The 24,414-nt window shown below is 46.2% G+C and overlaps 1 protein-coding gene and 1 long non-coding RNA gene across 2 annotated transcripts in view; both read right to left on the minus strand.

The window, feature by feature from the left end:
• Positions 1-9,045: 9,045 nt before the first annotated feature.
• On the minus strand, positions 9,046-15,922 carry LOC140595730 (uncharacterized). The gene is made up of 3 exons (XR_011997583.1): positions 15,840-15,922; positions 15,267-15,372; positions 9,046-9,161 (listed from the first exon to the last, which is right to left on the minus strand). It is a non-coding gene; the product is annotated as an uncharacterized lncRNA (long non-coding RNA).
• Positions 15,923-16,253: 331 nt separating this feature from the next.
• The window catches only part of BACE2 (beta-secretase 2), an 84,106-nt gene continuing 75,945 nt past the window's right edge, over positions 16,254-24,414 (minus strand). The window contains exon 9 of the mRNA XM_025983356.2: positions 16,254-16,742. Coding sequence (XP_025839141.2) covers positions 16,489-16,742 — 254 coding nt within the window. The 3' untranslated portion in view covers positions 16,254-16,488. The remainder of the gene's footprint in view (positions 16,743-24,414) is intronic.

Raw genomic sequence — 24,414 nt, forward strand, 5'->3', positions numbered from 1 at the left:
TGAGAGGCACAGAGGGAGAGGCAGAGACACAGGCAGAGGGAGAAGCAGGCTCCATGCAGGGAGCCCGATGTGGGACTTGATCCCTGGACCCCAAGATCACACCCTAAGCCGAAAGCAAGGCTCAACCACTGAGCAACCCAGGTGTCCCATCAAAACTGATTTCAAAAGAAAGAGAAAATTTAAGCAGCTTATTTCCACAAAATACATAGAGAAAGGTATCACGTGCTAGTCTGCAAAAGAGTATTATGCACAGAGAATTCTAAGGAAATTCTACCAAACTTTTATTTTTTTTAAGACTATTTATTTATTTATTCATGAGAGACACACAGAGAGAGGCAGACATAGGCAGAGGGAGAAGCAGGCTCTCTGTGGGCACCCCAATGTGGGACTGTACGCTGGGACCCTGGGGTCACGCCCTGAGCCGAAGGCCGTTGCTCAACCACTGAGGGACCCGGGTGTCCCTAAACTTCTAAAGAGTGAATAATTTCATTAAGCTCTTCCAGATCTCAGAAAAGGAAAAAGGGTAAAACACCCAAATTATTTTCACGAAGTGAGCATAGCATTGATAACACCTGACAGACTGCAGAAAAAGAAAGCCACAGACATTAAGCTCTTCCAGATCTCAGAAAAGGAGAAGTGAAGCATAGCATTGATAACACCTGACAGACTGCAGAAAAAGAAAGCCACAGACAAAACACAGTTGTGAATATGGTCAGGAAAACGTTAGGGAAAACAGGAGCAAACAGAATCAAAAAGCACTAAAAGAAAAATACATCACAATAACACAATAACAAAGGTTATTCCAGAAGCATGAATGGTTCACTGTTAGGAAATCTGGTAGTATAATTCACAGGGTTATGAACTATAAGGACAGAAATGATATCTTCCCTAGATGATAAGAAAGTACCTGACAAAATTGTAAAATTTATGATAAAATTCTTGTTTTTTAAGATTTTATTTATTTATTCATGAGAGACACACAGAGAATGGCAGAGACACAGGCAGAGGGAGAAGCAGACTCCACACAGGGAGCTCGATGTGGGACTCGATCCCAGGACCCCGGGATCATGACCTGAGCCGAAGGCAGATGCTCAACCACTGGGCCACCCTGGTGCCCCTATCAGAGCTCAATGTGAGGCTCAATCCCATGACCCTGAGATTAAGAGTCAGATGTTCAACCGACTGAGCCACCCAGGTTGTCCCACATAGATTTATTTTAAGGAACTGGTTCATATAATTGTGGAGCCTGGCAAGTCCAAAATGCAGCGCAGCCAGGCAGGCTGGAGACCCAGGAAGTTAAAGTGGCAGCTTGAGTCTGCAGGCTGTCTGGAGGCAAAATTCAGTCATTTTCTCTTAAGACATTCAACTAATTGGACAAAGCCCGCCTGCAGACTAAGGGGTAATGCACTTTATTCAATATCCACTAATTTAAATGTTAAGCTCATCTAAAAAATATCTTCCCAGCAACAGATACAAAATTAACCATGAGAAATGGATACTTCTTCAACATAGTAAGTTGTACCTTTCTCAGACAATATATCAGGTTTTTATTTTTTTTATTTTTTTATTTATGATAGTCACACAGAGAGAGAGAGAGAGAGGCAGAGGCACAGGCAGAGGGAGAAGCAGGCTCCATGCACCGGGAGCCTGATGTGGGATTCAATCCCGGGTCTCCAGGATCACGCTCTGGGCCAAAGGCAGGTGCCAAACCGCTGCGCCACCCAGGGATCCTAGTATCAGGTTTTAAAGTCAGGAATGAAATAAGATGGTCTTTACTATTTAACACTCTACTGAAAGTACTAGACAATGTAATATGACAAGAGAAAGGAATCAGAGGTGCAAATATTGGAGAGCACAAAGGGAAACTATCACTATCCATACGTGACACACACACCTGCAGAATCCAAAATAGTCACCTGAAATATCTCAAAGGAATTCACTAAGAAGCAGGATACAAAATTAAAATACAGAAACAGGCAGCTTTCATATTCACAAACAACGAGGAGGTAGGAGATTTAATGGCAGAAAAATCTCATTTGCAATAACAACAAAAACAAAAGATTAAATGCCTAGAAATAAATTTAACAAGAAATTGGCAAGGCCTAGGCCAAGGAAACTTTAAAATGTTCTGAAGGAACAAAAACGAGAAGTAAATGAATAGAAGCACGTTTCCTCTTCTTGGAGAGGATGTCTCAACCTCAAGAGGTGTCAAGGTCTCCCTAAGTCCAATTGTAACGTATGTGATTCCAATAAACATCCCAATACGTACTGGGGAGGGGAGCATCTATACAAACTGATTCAATTGTTTGTGAAAAAAGAACAGGGTCACCTGGGTGGCTCCGTCGATGAAGCGTCTGCCTTCGGCTCAGGGCATGACCCCGGAATCCTGGGATCGAGCCCTGCATCGGGCTCCCTGCTCAGCGGGGACCAGAGCTGAAGGCAGACGCTTCACTGACAGAGCCACCCAGGCATCCCAAGCCCCTGTTTATAAGTCTTATAAAAAAAACTTGGAGGTGGGAAGACGTTTCTAACAGACTTACATCCAGAAGGCTTATCAAAAACATTTTGTAAATCTGAGTATGTGTGAGGGCACACACCCTTCTCAAAGGGAAAAGCAAAAAAAAAAAAAAAAAAAAAAAACCCCAAGCCTAACAAATTCAGTCAAAAGCCATGACAAACTGACAAAGAAAACTGCAACTGATAAGCACCCCCAACCTTTTTGAGACATAACCATCACCCCCATGTGGCCTATGGGGTGGGCACCTGGCCGAGCGTGCTACGAAGATTAGCTCAGTTCATGTGTCTACCGCCCCTGTGAGGCAGCATTCGCATGAACACCGTTCTGCAGCTGGGAAATGCAAGGGGGAAGGGTTAATTTGCCCAAATCACACAGAGTTATGAAGTTAACGCATAAGGAGACCTCCGTGTGGAAAGCCTGTAATGTGTACACCGATATATCTATGGGGTGGTTTCCTAGAAATCGACCAACAGCCCTATGGAAAAATGGGCAAAACATATCCCAAGTCGCTCATCATAAAAGATCTGCAATTTAGCACTACACTGAAATATGTCCTTCTCCACCCGTCAGCTTGGCAAAAACTTCCAAGTTTCACCACCAGCTCCATGATGAGAGAAGAGGAAAACAGGCACACTCATGCATGACTGTGGGAGCGTAATTTGGAATAATCCTTATAAAAGGCAATTTCATAGTGCTCACGGGGATTATAAATGCAGCTGTCGTCTGACCCAGCAGTTCCCCTCCTGGAAACACATAATGATGTTTGCATAAGGTTATTCATTGCAGCCACGTCTGTAGAAGCAAAAGATGGCAAACAACCCAGATGATGTCATCGAGGGGCCGGTTACATAAAGAATGGGACAGGCGCACCGTGGATATGACGCATCTGGGAAAAAACATACAGAGCAACCTCCCGAAGGTAAATTATGTGGGGGAAAAAAAGAAGAAGAAAGCAGAGTGGTGTATATAGTTTGTTACGTCTTTATATTACAAGAGAGAAAATAAACACACGTGCTGATTAGCGCCTAAAGATAAATCGGGAGGCGGTGGCAGGTTACCTCGGCAGACAACGGGTCAGGAGTGCAAAGAAGAATTCTCGCCATATGCTGTTCTGATTTTTGAACCCTGTAAATATATCATGTATTCAAAAGAGTAAGTGGAGGAACACAACAGCTCCAACATTGTGTCTTATACCATAACAGGCATTAAAAAAAATAAGAACATAAAAAAAAAAATAAGAACGTAAGATACAAAGCACAAATATCAGAAAGGAGCTAAGATTACCGTCATTTGCAGGTGACATAACTTTATTCTTGGGAACCCCCCCCCCATATTTGTCAGCAGAACAAAACTAGCTAGAAACAGTAAGTTTACTAATGTGGTCAGTTACAGAATCAACAGGGAAAAGCAGGTGCTTTCAGATACATAAGCAATAACCAATATTCTTTCTTTTTTTTTTTTTAAAGATTTTATTTGTTTATTCATGAGAGACGCACCACAGAGAGAGGCAGAGACACAGGCACAGGGAGAAGCAGGCTCCCTGCGGGGAACCCGACATGGGACTCGATCCCAGGAACCCGGGATCACACCCTGAGCCGAAGGCAGATGCTCAACCACTGAGCCACCCAGGCGTCCCAGCAATAACCAGTTTTCTTTCTTTTCTTTTTTTTTTTTTTTTTTTACCAGTTTTCAAATGTAATTTAAAAAATCTCATTCACAGGGCTCAGCAGAGAGCCTGCTGCTTCTCCTTCTCCCTCTGCCCCTCTCCCTACTTGTGTGCGCTCTCTCTCAAATAAAATCTTAAAAAAGAAATCTCATTCATAAGGACAATAGAAAACTCAAAACCCTTGTGAATTAACTTATCAAGAAATCGGTGTGGATCGACATGAAATGAAGCCCACCGGGGGACTGCGACAGAGGACAGATCCAGACAGAACTACCCGTTCCAGGGGATTCAAGGCCTCCCGCTCACAACGATGTAAATTCTCCCCGAATTTCTCCGCATATACATTCGGTATGATTCCAAAACAAATCTCAACTGGATGATTCCAGAGACATCATCCAATATTTCTAAAGGACATCCAGGAGGATAAAGTATATAACATCGCTGGTGTGAGAGGACTACCCGGGGGGTGGGAGCAGGTGTTATATATATTAATCATATATTAATATTAATTATATTCATCCTCCTTATACTATAATCACATTATTAAGGGACAGTCACGAAAGCAGTGGGCGCAGGTGCAAAGGCAGGAACACGCCTGGATAAGAAGAGTCCAAAAATGGCCCTTAGTAAATGCAGCAATTTAGAAAATGCTAAAAGGTCGCCAATTAACGAATAGGCTCAAGCCCGTTGACCAATCACGTAGCATGCACAGCACAAACATGTCATTTAGAAACATGGAAGTGGGGGCGCCTGGGTGGCTCAGTCGGTTAAGTGTCCGGCTCTTGGTTTCGGCTCAGCTCATGACCTCGGGGTGGTGAGATGGGCCCTGAGTCGGGCTCGGTGCTCAGCAGGGAGCTGGCTTGAGATTCTCTGCCTCGCTCTTCCGCGGCCCCGGCCACTCATGGTTTCTTTCTGTCTCAAATAAGTGAATAAATCTCAAACAAAAAAACACAGAAGCAGCTCCAGAGCAAACAAAATTTGCACAGTAGGACCTAAAGTTGGGTAGGGGTGCGGCTGGGGACCGCTGCTTTTGTGAAAAGCATCCTGAGATTACTTGAATTTTTAATAATGATGTCGATGTAGGATTTGAATAAAAATAATTAAAAATCCCTAAATGATTCCTATCGTCCAGGATCCCCATTTCTAGAGGTCACAGGTTACTGTGAATGTAATTCACTCACTAGATTCTTGTATTTTATACACACATCCCGATTAGCATATTTCTTTTTAAAAATGGATGTAATACAGGCATGTCATCCAGCAAACCACTTCTCTCTCTCTCTCTCTCTCCATTATTTCTGGGCTTGTCCACATTTCTATTTCTTTAGGATAGATTCCAAGAGAAGTATCGATTCAGGGACGACGTGGGTGCTTTTGGGCTCTCTGTAATGAGCGCCCCAGCTTATACCCCTCGTCAGCCCAGCAGGAAACGGTTCACCTCTTAGGCCACTATTCATCATTAAAGCTGTGCTCACTTGATTTCTAACTATGTAAGCATTTTGCAGACATTGTAAGATTGATCCCGTTTCTTGACCACTCGCGTCCCACTTCTGCCAGCTTTTGCTGGCTTTGCTTCCGGGCTCTCAGGTTCTTCTTTGGGGTTTTAAGGGTAGCAGGGGTTTGTTTTTAATGAGGCATGGTTAGACAGCAGGAGCAGAAGAGACTGTCCTGAAGTAGATCCCAGGAACCAGAAGGCATGGCATGCACGCAGGGCCATGTGGGGAGCCACCAGGGATGCCCGGGAGGCAGGAGGAGGAGGAGGGGGAGGAGGAGATTCCATGAGCCTTCACTGTGGCTTGCAGAGGGAAGAATGGGTAAGGCAGGGTAGAGAGGCTCGGGTTTGGCTAGGGCACAGGGACAGTCATCCTTTGTTGCCTGGTATCTGACCCTGGGGGAGATGTGGGCAGGGGACAGCGGCCCAGAGTGTGGCTGTGGGTTCTGGACCACTGGCTTGCATCTGAAAGGCCCGCACCCAAATGTGTGGTTTACTCTGCAGTGAGCTGCTTGCTTTCTCTGGGAATTTTGCTAACTCTAGGAGTCCAGTCTCTCTGTGGCCAGCAAGGTCCCACATGTGGGAGCGTCAGAATACAGAAAATAAAGACATGGGTAATACATCTGACTTACCGGTATGAAATTTTTATATGCAATGGACAGCAGGCCTTTTTTTTTTAAATTTTTTTTAATTTTTTTTACCAGGATGAGAGCCTATGGACTTTCATCCTGTGGGTGGGAGCGTCTTTGCCCCAGACCTCTTGATTTCTCTGAATACGTGCCCTTGCCTTCCACCCTGCAGCTTAAAAAATATTTTTAGTAACATGTCTACCTACCTGATGGGGCCCGATCCGAGGATAGAATGTCAGTGCACCTGATATGTCTGGCCAGAACTCCCTGTTCATCAAGCGTTAGCTTCCACCCTTATATTTGTAAATATACAAATATATATTTGTAAGCGTGTAAATAGAGAGGTATCTCCTGCAATATTTTCCCTTACAGCATTTTTATTTAAGCACACGTCAGTTTTAACTTTTTATTTATTTATTTATTTTATTTATGATAGTCACAGAGAGAGAGAGAGAGAGAGGCAGAGACATGGGCAGAGGGAGAAGCAGGCTCCATGCACCGGGAGCCCGACGTGGGATTCGATGCCGGGTCTCCAGGATCGCGCCCTGGGCCAAAGGCAGGCGCTAAACTGCTGCGCCACCCAGGGGTCCCAGTTTTAACTTTTAAAAACAATATTTTCCCTTTCGATTCTCACATTTTAACCTTTATAAAGACAGCAGCACAACAGCTGAGATCATAGGTCTGGGGATCAGACTAACTGGTTTTTCGAATCTGGACCTGCCAGTGAGTGAGAGCCTGGGGAATTCATGGCACCCCCCTGTGACTCAGTTTCCTTCCCTCTGCGGCAGCCAAATAAGACAGGCCAGGTGCTGGAAACGTGTATTTGGGGATCATCCCCAAGGTTCACTATAGATCTCTAGCCTGCATACTTTAAAGATTCTATCTTAGAGCAGGATGGAGGAGTAAACACCCCTGGGTAGTTGCTGGGTATAGTTTAATTACATGCAGACGCTTGATGAAATTTGCCAACAAATGCACAGAACAACAAAAAAATAAAAGCACAAATGTCATTCCACAAAGTTTCACAACAACACCACCTAGTGACAGGCATACAAAACCACAACTGCAACATCACCCACGGCTTAAGAATGGCAAAATGATAAATCCGCGTAAAAAAAAAAAAAAAATAAAATAAAATAAAATAATTAGAGCACCTGGGTGGTGCAGTTAAGCATCTGCCTTTGGCTCAGGTCATGATCCCAGGGTCCTGGGATCAAGCCCCACATCAGGCTCTCTGCTCAGAGGGGAGCTGGCATCTCCCTCTGCTCTCTCTCTCTCTCTTTCTCTCTCTCTCACATGAACCTTCAAGCAAAATCTTTAAAAAGAAAAACATGAAGCTGAAATCAAATGATCTTTTTCATTAATGGAAAGCAAACCTCCTATTCTCCTTCTCCAGTGACTATAGTGCTTCACCTCCTAATGGTTTGAAATTCCCTTTCCCCCCTCTTGTCACCAAACCTAAGTGTGTTTTTATAAGGTTTGGTGCAGTAGCCAGATCACAGCTCATGAGTGACATCGTCTTCATGATTTCTGCTCCCCCAAAGTTGGTAACATCCTGCTCTAGAAACTGACCCACTCAGGTGGACCCTTATGCTCCTGAAAGCACGGCTAGCAGCACCTGGCGAGACAATGTGGTGCAGAGGTTAGCTCGCAGGTGGATGGACTGGGGTCTACGCCCAGGCAGATACTTTTCGGGCTGGGGGTTCCTGGGCATGTGTTTGTCTGCTGGATTCGGAGAACACCATCTCCTTGCAGGGTGAATGTGGCATGAACACCCCATCCGGCCACAGTCCGTCCCCAGGATGAGTCTGACACCCCGTCCAATCTTTACGACCCCCTTAAACATGCTTAGCTGTACCTGGTCTCTTCCCACTCCTGAGGGTTCTCACGTCCCCAAGTACTGTATTCTCCCGTTTTACATTGCAGTGATCAGGCCAAGACTCTCCCTACAGTTTTATTTTGACGCTTTCCAGGAATCTATTTTGTGGCAGCAGAGGCAGAGGACCGTGACTCGTCATGGGCAGTAACTTCCAAAGCTTGACTTGAACAAAAGCGTTAAAACAGTACCAAACCCAACAAGTTGAAAGTATTATTTATTCAAACAAACCGAACTCTTTGATTTCCTTTCCAACGGTATACATCTTAAATTCGTGGGGCATATAAGTAGAAAAATAAGATTATTTTTTAGAAAACGCGAGTTTTGAGGCACCAACCAGCCAGGGCCACAGCTGCAGAGCCACTTCTGAAGTGGGGTGCATACCTCTTTCACCCCAACTGCTGGCCTAGCACAGCTTAATTTTAAATCAACATGGCATGCCAAAAACAGAGGGAAAGCCCCAAAGGGGAACAATAAACTATCTTATTTAGGCCTTTTCAGAAATGAAAGTTGTACACATCAATACATTCTGCAAAGCGCCGCTGCTCAGTGGGCACCGCTCCAGAGGGTGAGGTCTGTGAGCTCCTCGGCCACAGCAGACCCCCAGCTCCACCCCAAGGCAGCAGCGAAGACGCCCTTCTTAAGAAAAAAATAAGTCCTTGCTTTCAGGGACTGAACATGGGGATTTTCAGCTTGCAGTCTATTTAACTGCACGGATTAACAGAAATAGCAGGAAATACCTCCTCGTCGATTATAGAAATTCGGCTTTTGTGAGCCCATGGCCAATCCCACTCATTTCAGCTGATTCCCGACGTCCAGAACTTTCCATCATCATGCAGCTCCCCTCACGTGATCCACGCACTTCCAAGGCCAAACAGGATTTCCGAGCTCGCCGACAAGAACGTGTGACATGGGACGCACTAGATGACACATTATCACCACTGAGGCAAAGGAGAAAAAGCAATTCCAAGTTGTTACCCCTAGCGAGAGAGAACACAAAGTTGTGTAAGAAAAATGGAATTATGGGAGTGTATTTTTGGTGATTTTCACTATAGATGATGAACAGATGCTTTAGCCTTGGTTTTTTAATCTCAAAAAGATCTTTTAATGTGTTTTTAACCTTCATTCAGAAGCATTAACTTCAAAATTGTAAGGCTTGTGTGAAACTTTACTTCAATAGGTAGACAGGAGCCAGCGAAAAGCCTTGCTTTTATTGGAAACTCTCAGAGACCCGTACATAGAGCATTTCCTGGAGAAAAAGTAATAAGTCCTGCCCTCGGGAGACACCTGCCTTCTCACGACATGCTGGTCAGTGCAAGTGCCATGGAAAAAGTACATATATTCCAACCTAAATGTAGCAAATCCTATGGAAAAACCCGAACGGTAAAGAACGCTAGATTTCAAAGATGCTCAAGGTTTCTTTTTTTTTTTTTTAAGGTTGTATTTATTTATTCATGAGACACACACAGGGAGAGGTAGAGACACAGGCAGAGGGAGAAGCAGGCTCCCTACAGGGAGCCCGATGTGGGACTTGATCCCAGGACCCCGGGATCATGCCCTGAGCTGAAGGCAGACGCTTAACCGCTGAGCCACCCAGGCATCCCGATGCTCCAGGTTTCAATTCTCCCCATCGTGACACCATTCTAGAAATCTCTTTTGTAAACCCATCATTTGTAATTATATATCATTGTAAATCGATATTGGAGGACACCCGTGTGTCACATACAATTTCCACTTTACCAGCTCATCCACTTTTGATTCTTTTTTTTTTTTTTAAGATTTTTTTTTTTTTTAATTTTTATTTATGATAGTCACAGAGAGAGAGAGAGAGGCAGAGACACAGGCAGAGGGAGAAGCAGGCTCCATGCACCGGGAGCCCGATGTGGGATTCGATCCCGGGTCTCCAGGATCGCGCCCTGGGCCAAAGGCAGGCGCCAAACCGCTGCGCCACCCAGGGATCCCCCACTTTTGATTCTGTACAAATAACTCTCCCTCTGCAAAGGGAGCTGGCCCATCTCCTCACCGCCCTGCAGGCGTGGACAAACCCTGATCAGCAGACTTTTAGAGGTGAGACAGGGATTTTACTGACACCTTTGCTGTATCCTGAGAGGCCAGCTGGGCACAACTACACTCACAGTTTGGGCAATGGTGCCCAACAAGTACCCAAGGGCTTTCTGGGACACGTGGCGGCCCTCAAGCATCAAAGGTCAGGTACCCAGGAGCCGTCCTTGCAGTGGGCTAGGTCTGAATTTATCCGGAATCTTTATGTGTCTCCTACCCCAGTCCTTGGCTACAGGGAGACCAAATGTGCTGCAAAAATCACACGGTACAACATAGTTTAGAAACATAGGTCATCTGGGCATGCCTGGGTGACTCAGGGGTGAAGCATCTGCCTTCGGCTCAGGGTGTGACCCCGGGGTCCTGGGATCGAGTCCCGCATCAGGCTCCCTGCAGGGGGCCTGCTTCTCCCTCTGCCTGTGTGTCTGCCTCTCATGAATAAATAAGTAAAATCTTAAAACCAAACCAAACCAAACCAAACCAAACCAAACCAAACCAAACCACAGGTCATCTGAATGTAATACTCAGAAGAAGCCCAGAGAATGCTCAGGGGTAGGAACACTGTATTGATTGGTTGAGGTCACATGTCCTTGATACTCAAAATTAACCCCAGTAACTCATGTGACTAGAGGTTTTGCAGACACACTAGTGTCACAGTATGGCTGACCCACCCCCAGGATGACACTCGTACCAAACCAGGGCATGTGCCCGAGCCCCGGCTTGCGTTCACTAGGACACCAGGGGAGCCTAATGACGTTTGCTGATTCTGACTAGGACCAGGGTGAGCTCCAGGACCGCACGGCCCTGTGGGATGCCACAAGGCCACACTGACGCGTGGGGGCTCAGGGGCTGACACTTGTTTCTGCAAGTGTCTCTGACAGCAGGTGTTGCCAGAGAACAAATGAGGTCAGGAACCTGTCACATTCTTTCTGAATCAGTGGGTTGCCCTGGCAGGGTTGGGTGGATACGGCTCTGAGTCGCTCTGGCTTTCAATGCAACTATCAGATGCTCAGACCCCAAAGGTAACTGCCAACTACCTGCTCTGGCTTCAGCTTTTTTTTTGTTTTGTTTTAAGATTTTATTTATTTATTCATGAGAGACACACAGAGAAGAAGAGACACAGGCAGAGGGAGAAGCAGGCTCCATGCAGGGAGCCTGACGTGGGACTTGATCCAGGGTCTCCAGGATCAGGCCCTGGGCTGCAGGTGGCGCTAAACCGCTGAGCCACCGGGGCTGCCCTGGCTTCAGCTTTTTGTCCCTGACCTATAAACTTCCCAGTGTGTAACCCTGAACCTACAGCCTAAGGACCATGACTTGCTTGGGACTTCACGCGTCCCTAGTTGTGTTAGAGTGCAGGTATTCTAACTACGTCTGTCTGCAAAGCAATTTCTCTTTGACAAACTTCAAATCCTGAGAGGTTCCTTTGGAACATTCCTGAAAAACAGGGGTGTGAAAAAAAAAATCATTTCCACCGTTGGAGTTGAGTTGCCTAGCACACCCTGGAACGTCCTCATAGTTCGCCCAGACCTTTGCAGTCATCTGTTGACCAAAGGATAGGACTTCCTTCCCCACCTCCCTTCCCACGTTCTAGAACTTTCCAAGGCCCAACCATCCCCTTCCCTGTTCTTCAAATGAACCAATCTTCACCTGGCTCGGGTAATGGGACGCATAAGCCACATTCTCGCTTTGTCCGTGCTGACATCCGACAGAGGACTGCAGCTCAAGTACTCCTGAAGTTCGGCCTTTGCTGCTACGTAGAATAAACCACATCTCCAGCTGACACAGCAACTTTATCGATAAGAGACATCTGAGGACTCCTGGAGTTAATTCAAGCAACTTCTCCAGAACAGCTACTTCTGCATATTTCGTCAGCACACTTTTGATTATGTTTTTATTTTCCTTCCCTGCTCTCAAAATGCATTTTTTCTGCTTGCCATTTAATTGATAAACTGCCATTAAGTCCAAATCTGAAATTCTTAAAAAACCCACTAGAAAAGGTACACAATAGCGTCTGCTGTTGTGGAGTTTCCTTGGCTCCACAAGTCTAGCGTCTCCCCGATTTTACATTTTAAGATGTTTAGTTGTTTTTCCTAAAAAAGAAAAAAAAATCGGTGGCAAGTGTTTTGTCTGTAATCTTCTAATAAGTTTGTGCAGGACAAAAAGCACACTGCAGTCCACCCAAGTATCTGGTTTTCACTAAGAAGGAGAGGTTGGTGAGACTCGATCTGTATTGCTTATGGAACAGGCTTTTTTTGGGGGGGGGTGGGGTGGGGAGCAGTGATTTATTCCCCGTGACATCGCGTGGCCCTAAGCCAGAACTTAGAACTGAACCTCGCTTGGCAATCCACCATGCAGGAACCTGGGAGGAGGAGCGTGACAAATTTTCATTTGCACAGGAACCTATTAAATTATGGAATAGTCCTCTCTCACCTCTTCCATACGTTAATGCGATCCCTAAATCAGAACAACTTGCAAAATCTATTACCCAAGCTCTACGGAGCTCTTAATGCTGCACTGCTGGGGATTACTTCCATAATCTTGAACCGTAACTGACCCCAAACTGATCTCCCACCAAAAACTCTGCATCTCACAATGAGTCAGGTAAAATCCTTCCAAATGTTTGGGAGCAGAACGCGTTCTGGAAAACATTCCCAGAAGTCACATGCCAAGAATCTGTTTCTATAATGCCAGGTACTTGTTTTTTGCTTCAGAAGAAATACAACATAGTGTACAGGAAATGCCAGATGACCTGGCACTAAGCATAGCAGTGCTTTTTAAAACTCCCAAGGAGGGGGGAAAAAATCAGACCCAGTCCTCATGTTGTTTCTTGCTAGTTTTCATAAACGGTTTCAAGCTACTAAAGACAGGATTTCATTGGGGGCTTCCAAATAACTTATCAAGAATATAAAGTATCACCCTATTAAAAACAAACAAAACAAAAAAACAACACACTGTTCACGAAGAAGCATCCATTTCTTATGGGCGAGTTGACAGGGTTTGACAAAGGCACAAAGCTAAATGCAGTTTTCAGGGAAGGACCGTCTTCCAGCATTTTCCACAGTAGGTTACAAGGTAAAAATGACACCCTCAGACGGTTGCTACTTCCTTTCCTGTTCAAAGGAAGCCTCTTTGAAGGTTTTCCAAGCTCGGCATCGATTTACATAACTCGAGGAGGTAGGTGTCACTAACCAGGGTTTTGACTCAAAGTCCAATTTTCGACAGTAAGGCATGCCAGGAAAATGTCCCACATTCAATTGTCTGTTTCATTCTTGTTGCTAAGTTATGCTTTTGTAATTTAAGTATTTCCATTAAAATGTCACATCCAATGACATCTGAGATGAAAAGGTGGAGAAATCTGATATGAAATACAGAGCGTTAGAGCAAACTTCATTCAAATTCCCTAGCTTGAAATCTGCCGTGCTATTATCATGTATTCTGGGAACAGCGCCTGCTGATCCGCCGTAGCAGAAACGTTCCCCAGCTCAGAAACCTAATACGAGAAACTGGAACAGAAGACGCCTGTGTGAAGGAATAAGCAGCCAAATGAACCAGGTCATCTCAGCGACTCCTTCCTTTGATTTCAAAGGGTCCGGATTTTCACAGCAAGGGGAAGGTCCACTCTGGGAGGACTGCTCTCCCACTGTGTAAAGTGGACCACAAAATGGGAACCCATGAAGGGTACCCGGGGGGCTCAGCGGTTGAGCGTCTGCCTTTGGCTCAGGTAGTGATCCTGGGGTCCTGGGATCGAGTCCCGCTTTGGGCTCCCTGCAGGGAGTCTGCTTCTCCCTCTGCCTGTGTCTCTGCTGCTCTCTCTGTCTCTCATGAGTAAATAAATTAAAAATCTTAAAAAAAAAAAAAAAAAAAGGGAACCCATGAAAAAGCCCACTGAAGTAAGTCAATCGGAGAAGGACAAACAGTGTATGTCCTCATTCATTTGGGGAATATAAATAATAGTGAAAGGGAATATAAAGGAAGGGAGAAGAAATGTTGGGAAATATCAGGAAGGGAGACAGAACATAAAGACTCCTAACTCTGGGAAACGAACTAGGGGTGGTGGAAGGGGAGGAGGGCGGGGGGTGGGGGGAATGGGTGACGGGCACTGAGGGAGGCACTTGATGGGATGAGCACTGGGTGTTATTCTGTATGTTGGTAAATTGAACACCAATAAAAATTAATTTATTAAAAAAAAAAAGCCCACAGAACTAGAGAATTAGACTTTCAGAGATTCCTAACTCTGAAATGTATTTTGAAACTACTACCATTCACCTAGCTGACACCAGACATGATAAGGAGCATCTGGTAACAGACCCCCTCGTACACACCATACCCAAAGTGTTTTTTGAAGAGTATGCAGAAGGTTCATGTTCTTTTTCTTTTTAAGATTTTATTTATTTATTCATGAGAGACACAGAGAGAGAGGCAGAGACCCAGGCAGAGGGAGAAGCAGGCTCCCTGCAGGGAACCTGATGCGGGACTCGATCCCAGGACCCCGGGATCACGCCCTGAGCCGAAGGCAGACACTCAACCACTGAGCCACCCAGGGATCCCAGAAGGTTCATGTTCTAAGAATCAACTCAAACCTTCTGTTGCTGGAGCGTCTGCAAGGACGCCATGACATGCGTTAAGTGATCCCATCTCTCTTTGGTCATATATTCTTCAGTATGGACATGCCCTGGTCCAGTGAGTGGAGCAAATGGCTGAAACACTCACAAGCAGCCAATCTTGAATATAAATGACAATCCAACCAGAAGAGATACTCCCGTTAGCCCCTCCAGTAGGATTCTATCGTATATCCAACTCATCCCAATAGCAACGCAAAGCCAATGTTACACTTGGCACACAAACAAGAGAAGGGATATTGGCTTTGAACCCTTCTTCTAATTATAACTGATCACAGAAGGCTGACTACATCAAGTTAAGGATTCTGCTTTTTTTTTTTTTTTTTTTGGCGAATAAATGAATTTCTTCATCAAGTAAATGATAGTAAGGGGGAGGTTCCCCATAAAAGGAGAGCACTGGATACCTACCTCGTCGCCAAAAACTGAACGTGCCAAAGGGAGGGAGCGTGTGGGTCATCAGCTCCACAGATATGTTTACGTGGATTCGGGCAGCTGGGCTGGAGTCTTGGGGTTTCTGCAAATGCAAACATACAGTCTGAAAGCGTGGAAGACGTTCCTTCAGGTCCTCCATGTGTCTTGTGTCTTCCTTCCCCCAAGAGTTGGTCAGAAGGCTGGGTGTTTAGCCATTTCCCCATTTCCCTCAAGGGTAACAATCAACCTACCTACAGAGATTTGGAAAAACAAACAACTAAGCTAGTGAAGTAAGATTTCTTTTTTCTTACCAAAACACGTTTGGTTAATTTTAAGTAAGAGCGGTGAGCATCTGACACAATGGCCCGCTTGGCAACAGAATGGCACCTGTTACCCTCGCCTGTTGGAAGGAGGGTTCCTTCAGGAGGGCAAGAGCTGGTACCAGGCTGCCTGCAGCCCCACCCGGGCACAGGGCCCCCCCGGCAAAGTCTCCACAGAGGTAACTTTTTATTTTATACCAAGACTACAGAAGCACCGAGTACAAAAGAGTAGGTTTCCTTCCCACTCTACCATGACAGGCAAAGGCTTTCCATCTTCCGAAGAGGCTGGTGAAGACTGTTGAGTGACGTTCCCCTCCAAGAGGATTCGGGCTCCCACTCAGAGCACAGAGAGACCCAGAACAAGGCTCTGTTTCCGCCTCAGAAGCAGGCAGGACGGTGAGATCGTCAGGCCCCAGGCTGCTTCTCCTGCCACCACACTGTACACTCTGAGCCAAGCCAGGTTGAGGCCTGGTGCAAAATACCCTTAAATGCAATGAATACGAGCTTCCCATGAGCTAAGAGGAGGTATGAACCATATGCGCTCATCTCTCCAGAGACGGAAGAGGAGAACTAGCCAAAGCTTGCCTTTTTTTTTTTTTTGGGTGGCACACCTAGACAGTTTGGCATAACCAGTCACATAAAGCCTGAAGCCCAATTCACTCTGTTTTGGTTTAGAATGAGGTGTTTTTTATTATAATTTTTCTTGGAAGTGAGGGAGAAGAAGGAAGCTTTAAAATCAAGAATCAAAATACAGTGAATCTGGAAGGCATCTAGGAGCAGAACAGATTTAAGACTAGTGGACACAGGAAGCGACCCTGTCTTACGGCCCCGCCTGCTCCACCTGAAACGTCATTCTCGTAACAGAGAGTTCGAGGCCGCTAGAGTTCAGGCTTCGCTCTTCACTTCCAGCGATGCCGGACGAGAGAGGACTCGTCATTGACAACCTCGGGATCGCGGGGCAGGTGCCGACACCGGAAGGGAAGTAGCAGCAGGACGATTAGGATAAGAAGGATGATTCCACACACGCTCATGAGAGTATAGGAGACGATCCACAAAATGGGCTCATTCAAAGGCAGGGCGGGGACGCAGTTGCTGGCTATGTCGTCTGTTGAGAAAGGCCCAGAAATTTCAGACACTGGAGCACCTGCAATTTCTGAGGAGACAGAAAGGGGTGGGGGTGGGTTGAAATCCACAGCTGTGAAATGAGCAGTCTGTCCTTACCCTTTGACAAGACAGGTAACACTTGCTTTACAAAACCACGGCCTCACGGGGCAGGAGCCAGTGTCTCGGGCACTGGGCATGTCCCAAGGGTGGCTGCACCCTGTGGCAGTGCACCTTCTGATGGGCCAGCCCCCACCTCCAAGCACAGCATGTTTCAAGAACTGCAGGTGTTGAACCTACATGGTAGGAGGGCAATGGGCACAAGGGCTGGTACAGAAGCATCAGGTGCTCTGGGGAGGCCCAGGCTGCAGAGCCCCAGAGGTGAGGGCACAGAGCCCCCCGCAGGTAAGGGCACGGAGCCCCCCACAGGTGAGGGTACAGGGCCCCCCTCCCCGCAGGTGAGGGCACAGGGCCCTCTGCAGGTGAGGGCGCAGAACCCCCCACAGGTGAGGCCGCAGAGCCCCCTGCAGGTGAAGCCGCAGAGCCCCACAGGTGAGGCTACAGAGCCCTGCAGGTGAGGCCGCAGAGCCCCCTGCAGGTGAGGCCACAGAGTCTCCCACACATGAGGCCGCAGAGCCCCCCTGCAGGTGAGGCCACAGAGCCCCACAGGTGAGGGTGCAGAGCCCCCTCCGTAGGTGAGGCCACGGAGCACCCCACAGGTGAGGGCACAGAGCCCCCTGCAGGTGAGGCCGCAGAGCCCCCCACAGGTGAGAACGCAAAGCACCCCACAGGTGAGGGTGCAGAGCTCAGTGCCTGGCGAGGACAGGGGTGTGGGCTGCTGGGAGGGAGGGGGGCAGAGGTAAGTCGGGAGTGCAGGGGGAGCTGGGAGGCATGGGGAGGAGCAGTCAACCTGACTCGTGCGCTCCCATGACTGTCCTCATCATCAGCCTGACTGGCACTCTGAAGGGGCCTCTAGACCGCCCAGTCAGCCCAGGAGATCCTGCCCTGCCCCACACCTGTCCCGTGTCCCACCCGCAGCGTATGGAGGATCCAGAATCGGGAATGGTCTGTGAGGGTGACAGGGAATTCGCGGCCTCCCCGTAACAAAGGCGAACGCAGCTGCAATCCACCTGGCCACGGCTGCCAGCGGGCCCTGGGCAACGCTCTTCCAGGGGGGGAGGCGCAGAGATCTCTTAAAGCAGGTTCGGGGATTATCAGGATTTCACGTTTCTCCATCAGGCTTATCTGCCCTTCTCATTAGTATAGAATTTATGTGGCATTTTACATTTCACTTGGAAAAGGAAAAAGGCCCTATTACCCACCTCACCCATGTTTAATTGCAGAAATGAACATTTAGACATGAAAAAGCAATGTTGCTAGGCATTTCGTTTCTCTGTAACTAAAGCCTCAAGACCCGAAGGCCTGCCAAATCACATCCATTTTTTTTTTAATTGAGGAAAGAAAATGTAAAATAACAATACAACGAAGGCCTTAACAGAATGGTTTAAAGTGAGGGAAAGACCAGTCTTGATTAGAACATTTTCTTGCTCACATTTGTGTGGATTCACGGCTGCTTCCACGTGTGCTGGAAGAGTCGAGCGCTGCACAAGAGCCTGTGTAGACCTCGGGCCCCGGGGATGCAGGCCTTCTGTTCACCCAGAGCCCAAGGGCCCACAGCTGAAGCCACCATTTAAAACAGACACTCCGGGGATCCCTGGGTGGTGCAGCGGTTTGGCGCCTGCCTTTGGCCTGGGGCGCGATCCTGGAGACCCGGGATCAAATCCCACATCGGGCTCCCGGTGCATGGAGCCTGCCTCTCCCTCTGCCTCTCTCTCTTTCTCTCTCTCTCTGTGACTATCATAAATAAATAAAAAATAAACAACAACAACAACAACAACAACAAAAAAACCCAGACACTCCTTGGCTATTTGCATTTGTATTATAATTTCTATCTTTTTTTCCCCTGGTTTGTAAGAATCCTTTACATAGTAGAAACTTAAGTAGCAAATGTCTTCCCACAGCAGGTCATCTGTCTTCTTAAAAACTGACTTGCTTTATGAACGGAGAAGCTTTCTGTCTCTCTCTCTCTCTCACACACACACACACACAAATACCAGTGAAGAACACTTAGTGCCAAGTCACCAAAGCCGCCGCCTGGCCCAACAGAAGGTGACAAAAAATCACCCAAAACCAGTTTTACTTCCTAACAAGGTGGAGTCAGAGGGGCCAGATTTACCCCAGACCCGAAACAACTAAAATACTGGGCAAAGCACACAAAGAAACAGAGGCTCTGGAGATATTGCCAACTGAGCAAAGAGCATGAACCCCCGACAGATGGGAGACAGATGAAGGGAGCCCGACAGGTGCTTTGAGAACATTTCTGGGTTGTGGTGCTGGGAGGGGGATGCAGGCAGGGCTGGGGGTAAGGCTGGGGGTCAGGGCAGGGCAGGGCCTCTGCTGGAGTTCAAGGACAGAAGGCAGCTGCAGACAGAAATCCCACACATCTCCATGGGGCCCCCCAAGCCTTCAGCCGAGTGCTGACCAAAAATGAACGGAAGGCCAGAGGACCAGCTGAAAGGACTAAAAGGAACAGGGCTTGAAGCCCACAGGTAGGACTCAGAACAGTACCTACTGCCAACTGCTTCCCATTTACTCTGTTCCCCAGAGTGGAAAAACAAAACAAAACAAAAACCCCATAGGGGTCGGTCCTCTGTCCCCGGGTGGTCGTGGGGAAGGAACCACGTGCTGCACACTGCCCTGGTCTCATCCAAAGAAGCTTCAAAGCAAGACAAGGCAGGACTCAAAAAAAAAAAAAAAAAAAAAGACAAAGCAGGACTCTAAGCAACTTAAATGTGACCCAGGACAAATCTTAAGAAGACTTGTAAGAATACAGAAGGATTCGGCATTCTTTTGGGTTCCTGGACCCAATTTCAATGTGTTGGGATGAAATTACCAATAAGCAATTCCCACACACCAGCAGGGTGTCCAAGAATTCAACTCAATCCTGACACCACAAATCCCAAGAAGGACAAATCTCAAGAAGACTTGTAAGAATACAGAAGGATTCAGCACTCTTTTGGGTCCCTGGACCCAATTTCAATGTGTTGGGGATCAAATTACCAATAAACAATTCCCACACACCAGCAGGGTGTCCAAGAATTCAACTCAATCCTGACACCACCTACTCAGAAGCAGCATCAGATCCCACACGTTAAAGATTCAGTCCTATGAGCCCCACCCCCAACTTCAGATGAGAGTTTAAAGCCCATGGTGTCACCTGTGCCTCTGACCCACTGGCTATAGATTGGAGGCTCCAACCCACCCCCACCTTGGGACGGAATAATTAGCCAGGGCGGCTCACAGAACTCAGAGAAACAGGTCACTTGAGGTTACTGGGTTAGTAGTAAAGGACAGACTCAACAGCCAGAGAGGGAAGAGATGCCCAGGGCGAGGTCTGGGGGCAGGGGTGGAGCTTCCATGCCAACCCTCCTCACAGCTCCACGTCGTGCTCCCTAGCCCTGAAGCGCTCCAAACCCTCACCTTTTGGGGTTTTTCTGGTGGCTTCGTGACACAGACACAATGGATGGAGTCAAAGGCCAGTGGAAATGCTTGGACCCCCAATGGTTCTCCTTCCCTGGAGCTCAGGGGGTGGGGCTCAAAGTTCTAATCCTAATGCCCGGCCAACCCTTCCCTGAGATGCTTTTAAGTTACCTTATTAATATCACAAAAGACAGTTTCTCTCTCTCTCTCTCTCTCTCTCTCTCTCTCTCTCTCTCCCCCTCGTTAGGAAATCCCAGGAGCTTCTGGAGCTCTGTGCCAGAGATGGAGACAAATACCAAATACATAGTTCTTGTAAATCGTAATATCACAAAGCAACTGACAGGATGAAGTTCACAATGTCTGGCATCCAATACAAAATTTCCAAGTATGCAAAGAAGCAGGAAAACACAATTCAGAAGTCATGGCCAAGTAGAAAAATACAATTCATAACAAGGCGGGGGGGAGGGATCAATCATTCAGAGCATGGCAAGAAATGACACAGATGGTAGTATTAGGAGACGGGCTATGAAGATGGTTATTGTAACTGCATTCGGCTCGGGACGCTGGAGGGAATATCAGAGACACAGGAGCTGTAAGAATGTCAGATGTGTTAAGTAGAGACACAGAAGCTATAATTAAGACCTAAGTCAAATTTCTAGAGATAAAAATTGACAGTATGTGAGACAAGACGTACACTGCATGGTATTAATAGAATATATATCTGCAGGGGGAAAAAAAAGACTAGCGAACTTGAAAACATAGCAATGGAACTATCCATGAAACAGAACAAAATCCTGAAAACATAAGGGGAAAACAGCAGTAAACTGTGGGAACATATGAAGAGGCTCAGCATCCCTGTAGTCAGAGGACCCCGATAGGAGGGGCAGGAGGCAGAAAACATATCTGAAGAAATAATGCCGAAAATCTTTCCAAACTTGAGGGAAACCATAAACCTACAGTTCCAAGAGGCTCAGAGATCCCCAAGCACGAAAAAACAAGAAGTAGATGATGCCAGTGAACTGCTGAAAACTGGTGATAAGGAGAAAATCTTAAACGCACAGAAAATACAAGCAAAACAAAATATTCTGTACAAGAATTAGAACTAATTTCATCTCAGAAATAACACAAGTGATAAGAATGTGGGGGTGACATCCTTAAGGGCTGGAAGGAAAAACCTCACCAACCCAGAGTTCTGTACCAAGCAAAAGTATCTTTCAAAGCAAAGATAAAAGATGTTCTGAGACATCCACAGGCTGAAAGGATTTATCACGAGAAGAGACACACACACTAGAGTCTTGTCCAGCCTTAAAGGAGGAGATCCTGCCACATTTGTGGCCACATGGATACACCTGGAGGACACAATGCCGAGCGAAATGAGCCAGAGAGAGGAATAGAAACTCCGTAGGATCTCACTGTACATGGAAACTAAAAGAGTCCAACTCAGCAGCAGAGAGTGGAATGGTGGGTGTAGATGTTATGTGTTCTCACTTGTGGGGAGGGAGGGAGGGAGAGAGAGAGAGAGAGAGAGAGAGAGAGAGAGAGAGAGGACAGGGGAGGAAAGGAGAGGGGAAGGGAGGAGGGGAGGGGAGGGAAGGAGAGGGGAAGGGAAAGAAGAAAGTAGAAAGAGAAAGGAAGAAAGAAAGAAAAAAGAAAAGAAAAAAGGAGGAAAAAAAAGGAAGGAAGAAAGACAGACAATGGTACCCACGTGAGATGATGGATATGCAGCTGGCGGTGATCATTTTACAACATGTACATACAGGAAAACATCAAGTTGTATACCTTAAATGTTCCTAGCTTTTATGTGTCACTTACACCTCCGTAAAGCTGGAAAAAAAAAAAAGAAAGAAAGAAAGAAAGAAATCGCCAATCAATGTGCACTGAAATCACACTAACAGAAGGCCTTCAAGCAGAAGGTCAAGGATGTCAGCTGGAGACCGGGATGTACACAAAGGAACGATGAGCACCAGACGCAGTAACTATGTAGGCAATTATATCATCTCACTTTTCATCTTAAATACTTAAGGAGATAACTGGCGTCAAGTAAAAATAACACCAGTGTCGTGGGTGGTTTGTAACACACGCATAAGTAAAACGCGCGCAGCAACATCACAAGGGGCGACGTGAGAAGTGCGAGCACGCTCTGGGTCCTTATACTGTACGAAGCAGCAGACCAGGTCTCCACGGTGCCCGCTCGGACCCTAGAGCAACCGCTACGATCGCACGTCCAGAGTGAGAGCCAGGACACCAGCCGAGGGGGAGAGAGATAAAAATGCTCAACCCAGAAGGAGGCAGGAAAGGAGGAAAAGTACCGATCAATCAATCATCTTGTTATAATCTACACCGGGGGTCCGCAAACTTGTTCCAGAAAGCATCAGAAAGTAAATGTGTTAGGGCTTTTTGGGCCATGGAGGATTTGTCACATTCTTCCCGGATTTCTTTTTTTATTTCACACCCCTTTAAAAATGTAAAACCGTTTTTTACAAAGGCTGTATATAAAAAAAAAAAAAAAAAAAAAAAACGACAGGCCAGATTTGGCCTGCAGGCTGTTATCTGCCAATCTCTGGTCTAAACACCCCAAAGACAAAGCAGAGATTGTCGAATTAGAGAAAAAGCAAGACCTGACTATTTGCTCCCAAGGAGCACATTTTAGATGTAGATACTCAACTACATTGAAAGTCACAGTATGGAAAAAGATGCGTCAAGCTAATGCTAATCAAAGGTAATGTCGAGTGAGGGGCACCTGGGGGGGGGGTGCTCATCAGTGGAGCATCTGCCTTCAGCTCAGGTTGTGATCCCAGGGTCTTGGAATCGGGGTCTTGGAATCGAGTCCTTCATTGGGCTCCCTGCTCAGTGGGGAGCCTGCTTCTCCCTCTTCCTGTGTCTCTACCTTCCTCTCTGTGTCTCTCGTGAATAAATAAATAAAATATTTTAAAAACCCGAAATATCGAGAAATCTAAAGGAACTAAAATCCACGCTATGTTCTCTGATCACAGTGGAATTTAGTCAGAAGTCAGTGACAGAGAGTGGTCTGCGCTGTGAGCGAGGCGGCAAGCCCCAGAGCAATGGAGAACCACTGGAGGGGACCTGAGTTTTTCCAATTCACATACATATGCAAAATTCAGCAAACCGGTCCCCAAAACACAAACTGTCCACTTTATAGCAACTATATGTCAATAAAGCCATTTAAAAAAATTCAAAAATGAGGTAGTCAAAAAAGTATGTCAATGAACAACACACGTGACAGGCTTGCACTCAGGCTGAAAAAGAAAAACGGAAAAAAAAAAAAAAAGAAGAAGAAGAAAAATGAACCCAGGCCCAGTTCCGCTAGGTACATGGGGGTTTGTTCAACACTCAAGTTTATATACAGGTTTTCACAGAAACAGATCTACAAAAAAAAACAAAAAACAAAAAACAAAAAACAAAAAAAAACAGATCTACAATACAAATGCATCAAAACCCTCGCCAAAGTCAAATTTTCTTCAAAGTACACCTATTACTTTTATATTCAAAAAAAAATTTGTTTACATTCCTGAAAAATAGCACCAATTTAAGGTTGTCAGTCAAAATGTCTTATCTGAAAACAACCGTGCCCTCACATTTTCTCAACAGCTACTTCCTATTAAAGGAAGGGCGCGCGCTAGCGGAACATGTGGCTCTTGATCTCAGGGTCCTGAGTTCGCCACATTGAGGGCAGATATTACATAAATAAATAAATAAATAAATAAATAAATAAATAAATAAATAAATTTTTAAATTAGAGTTGATTTTAAATTACTTCTGGAATATCTTCAGGAAATGGCATCCATTGGCTGGTCTGTGCACTTGTTTGCCTATACTACTAATTCTATGATCCTGGAGTAGATTTTAATTTTTTATACTGGAATTATTGATGAGGCCAACCTCTGCATGGGTTAAGGGCACAGGTCAGACTGCTGGGGTTCAAGTCCAAGTCCAAGTTCCCACTTAGGGAAGTTGTCACCTTGGCCAATATCCTTAACTTCTCTGCTCCTCGGTTTCCCTATCTGTAAAATGGGGAAAGTAACGGCACCCACGAATCAGTCTTGCTCAATGGATCACCAGGCTAACTGGAAGGGCACTCAGCACCGTGCCTGGGTAAGCTTGGTGTTTCGTCAGTATCTCCTGTTAATAAATCATTATTTTAAATCTCTCATCGATATCTTGGG

The sequence above is a fragment of the Vulpes vulpes genome, chromosome 15 (genome assembly GCF_048418805.1).
Source record: "Vulpes vulpes isolate BD-2025 chromosome 15, VulVul3, whole genome shotgun sequence".
NCBI lineage: Eukaryota > Metazoa > Chordata > Mammalia > Carnivora > Canidae > Vulpes > Vulpes vulpes.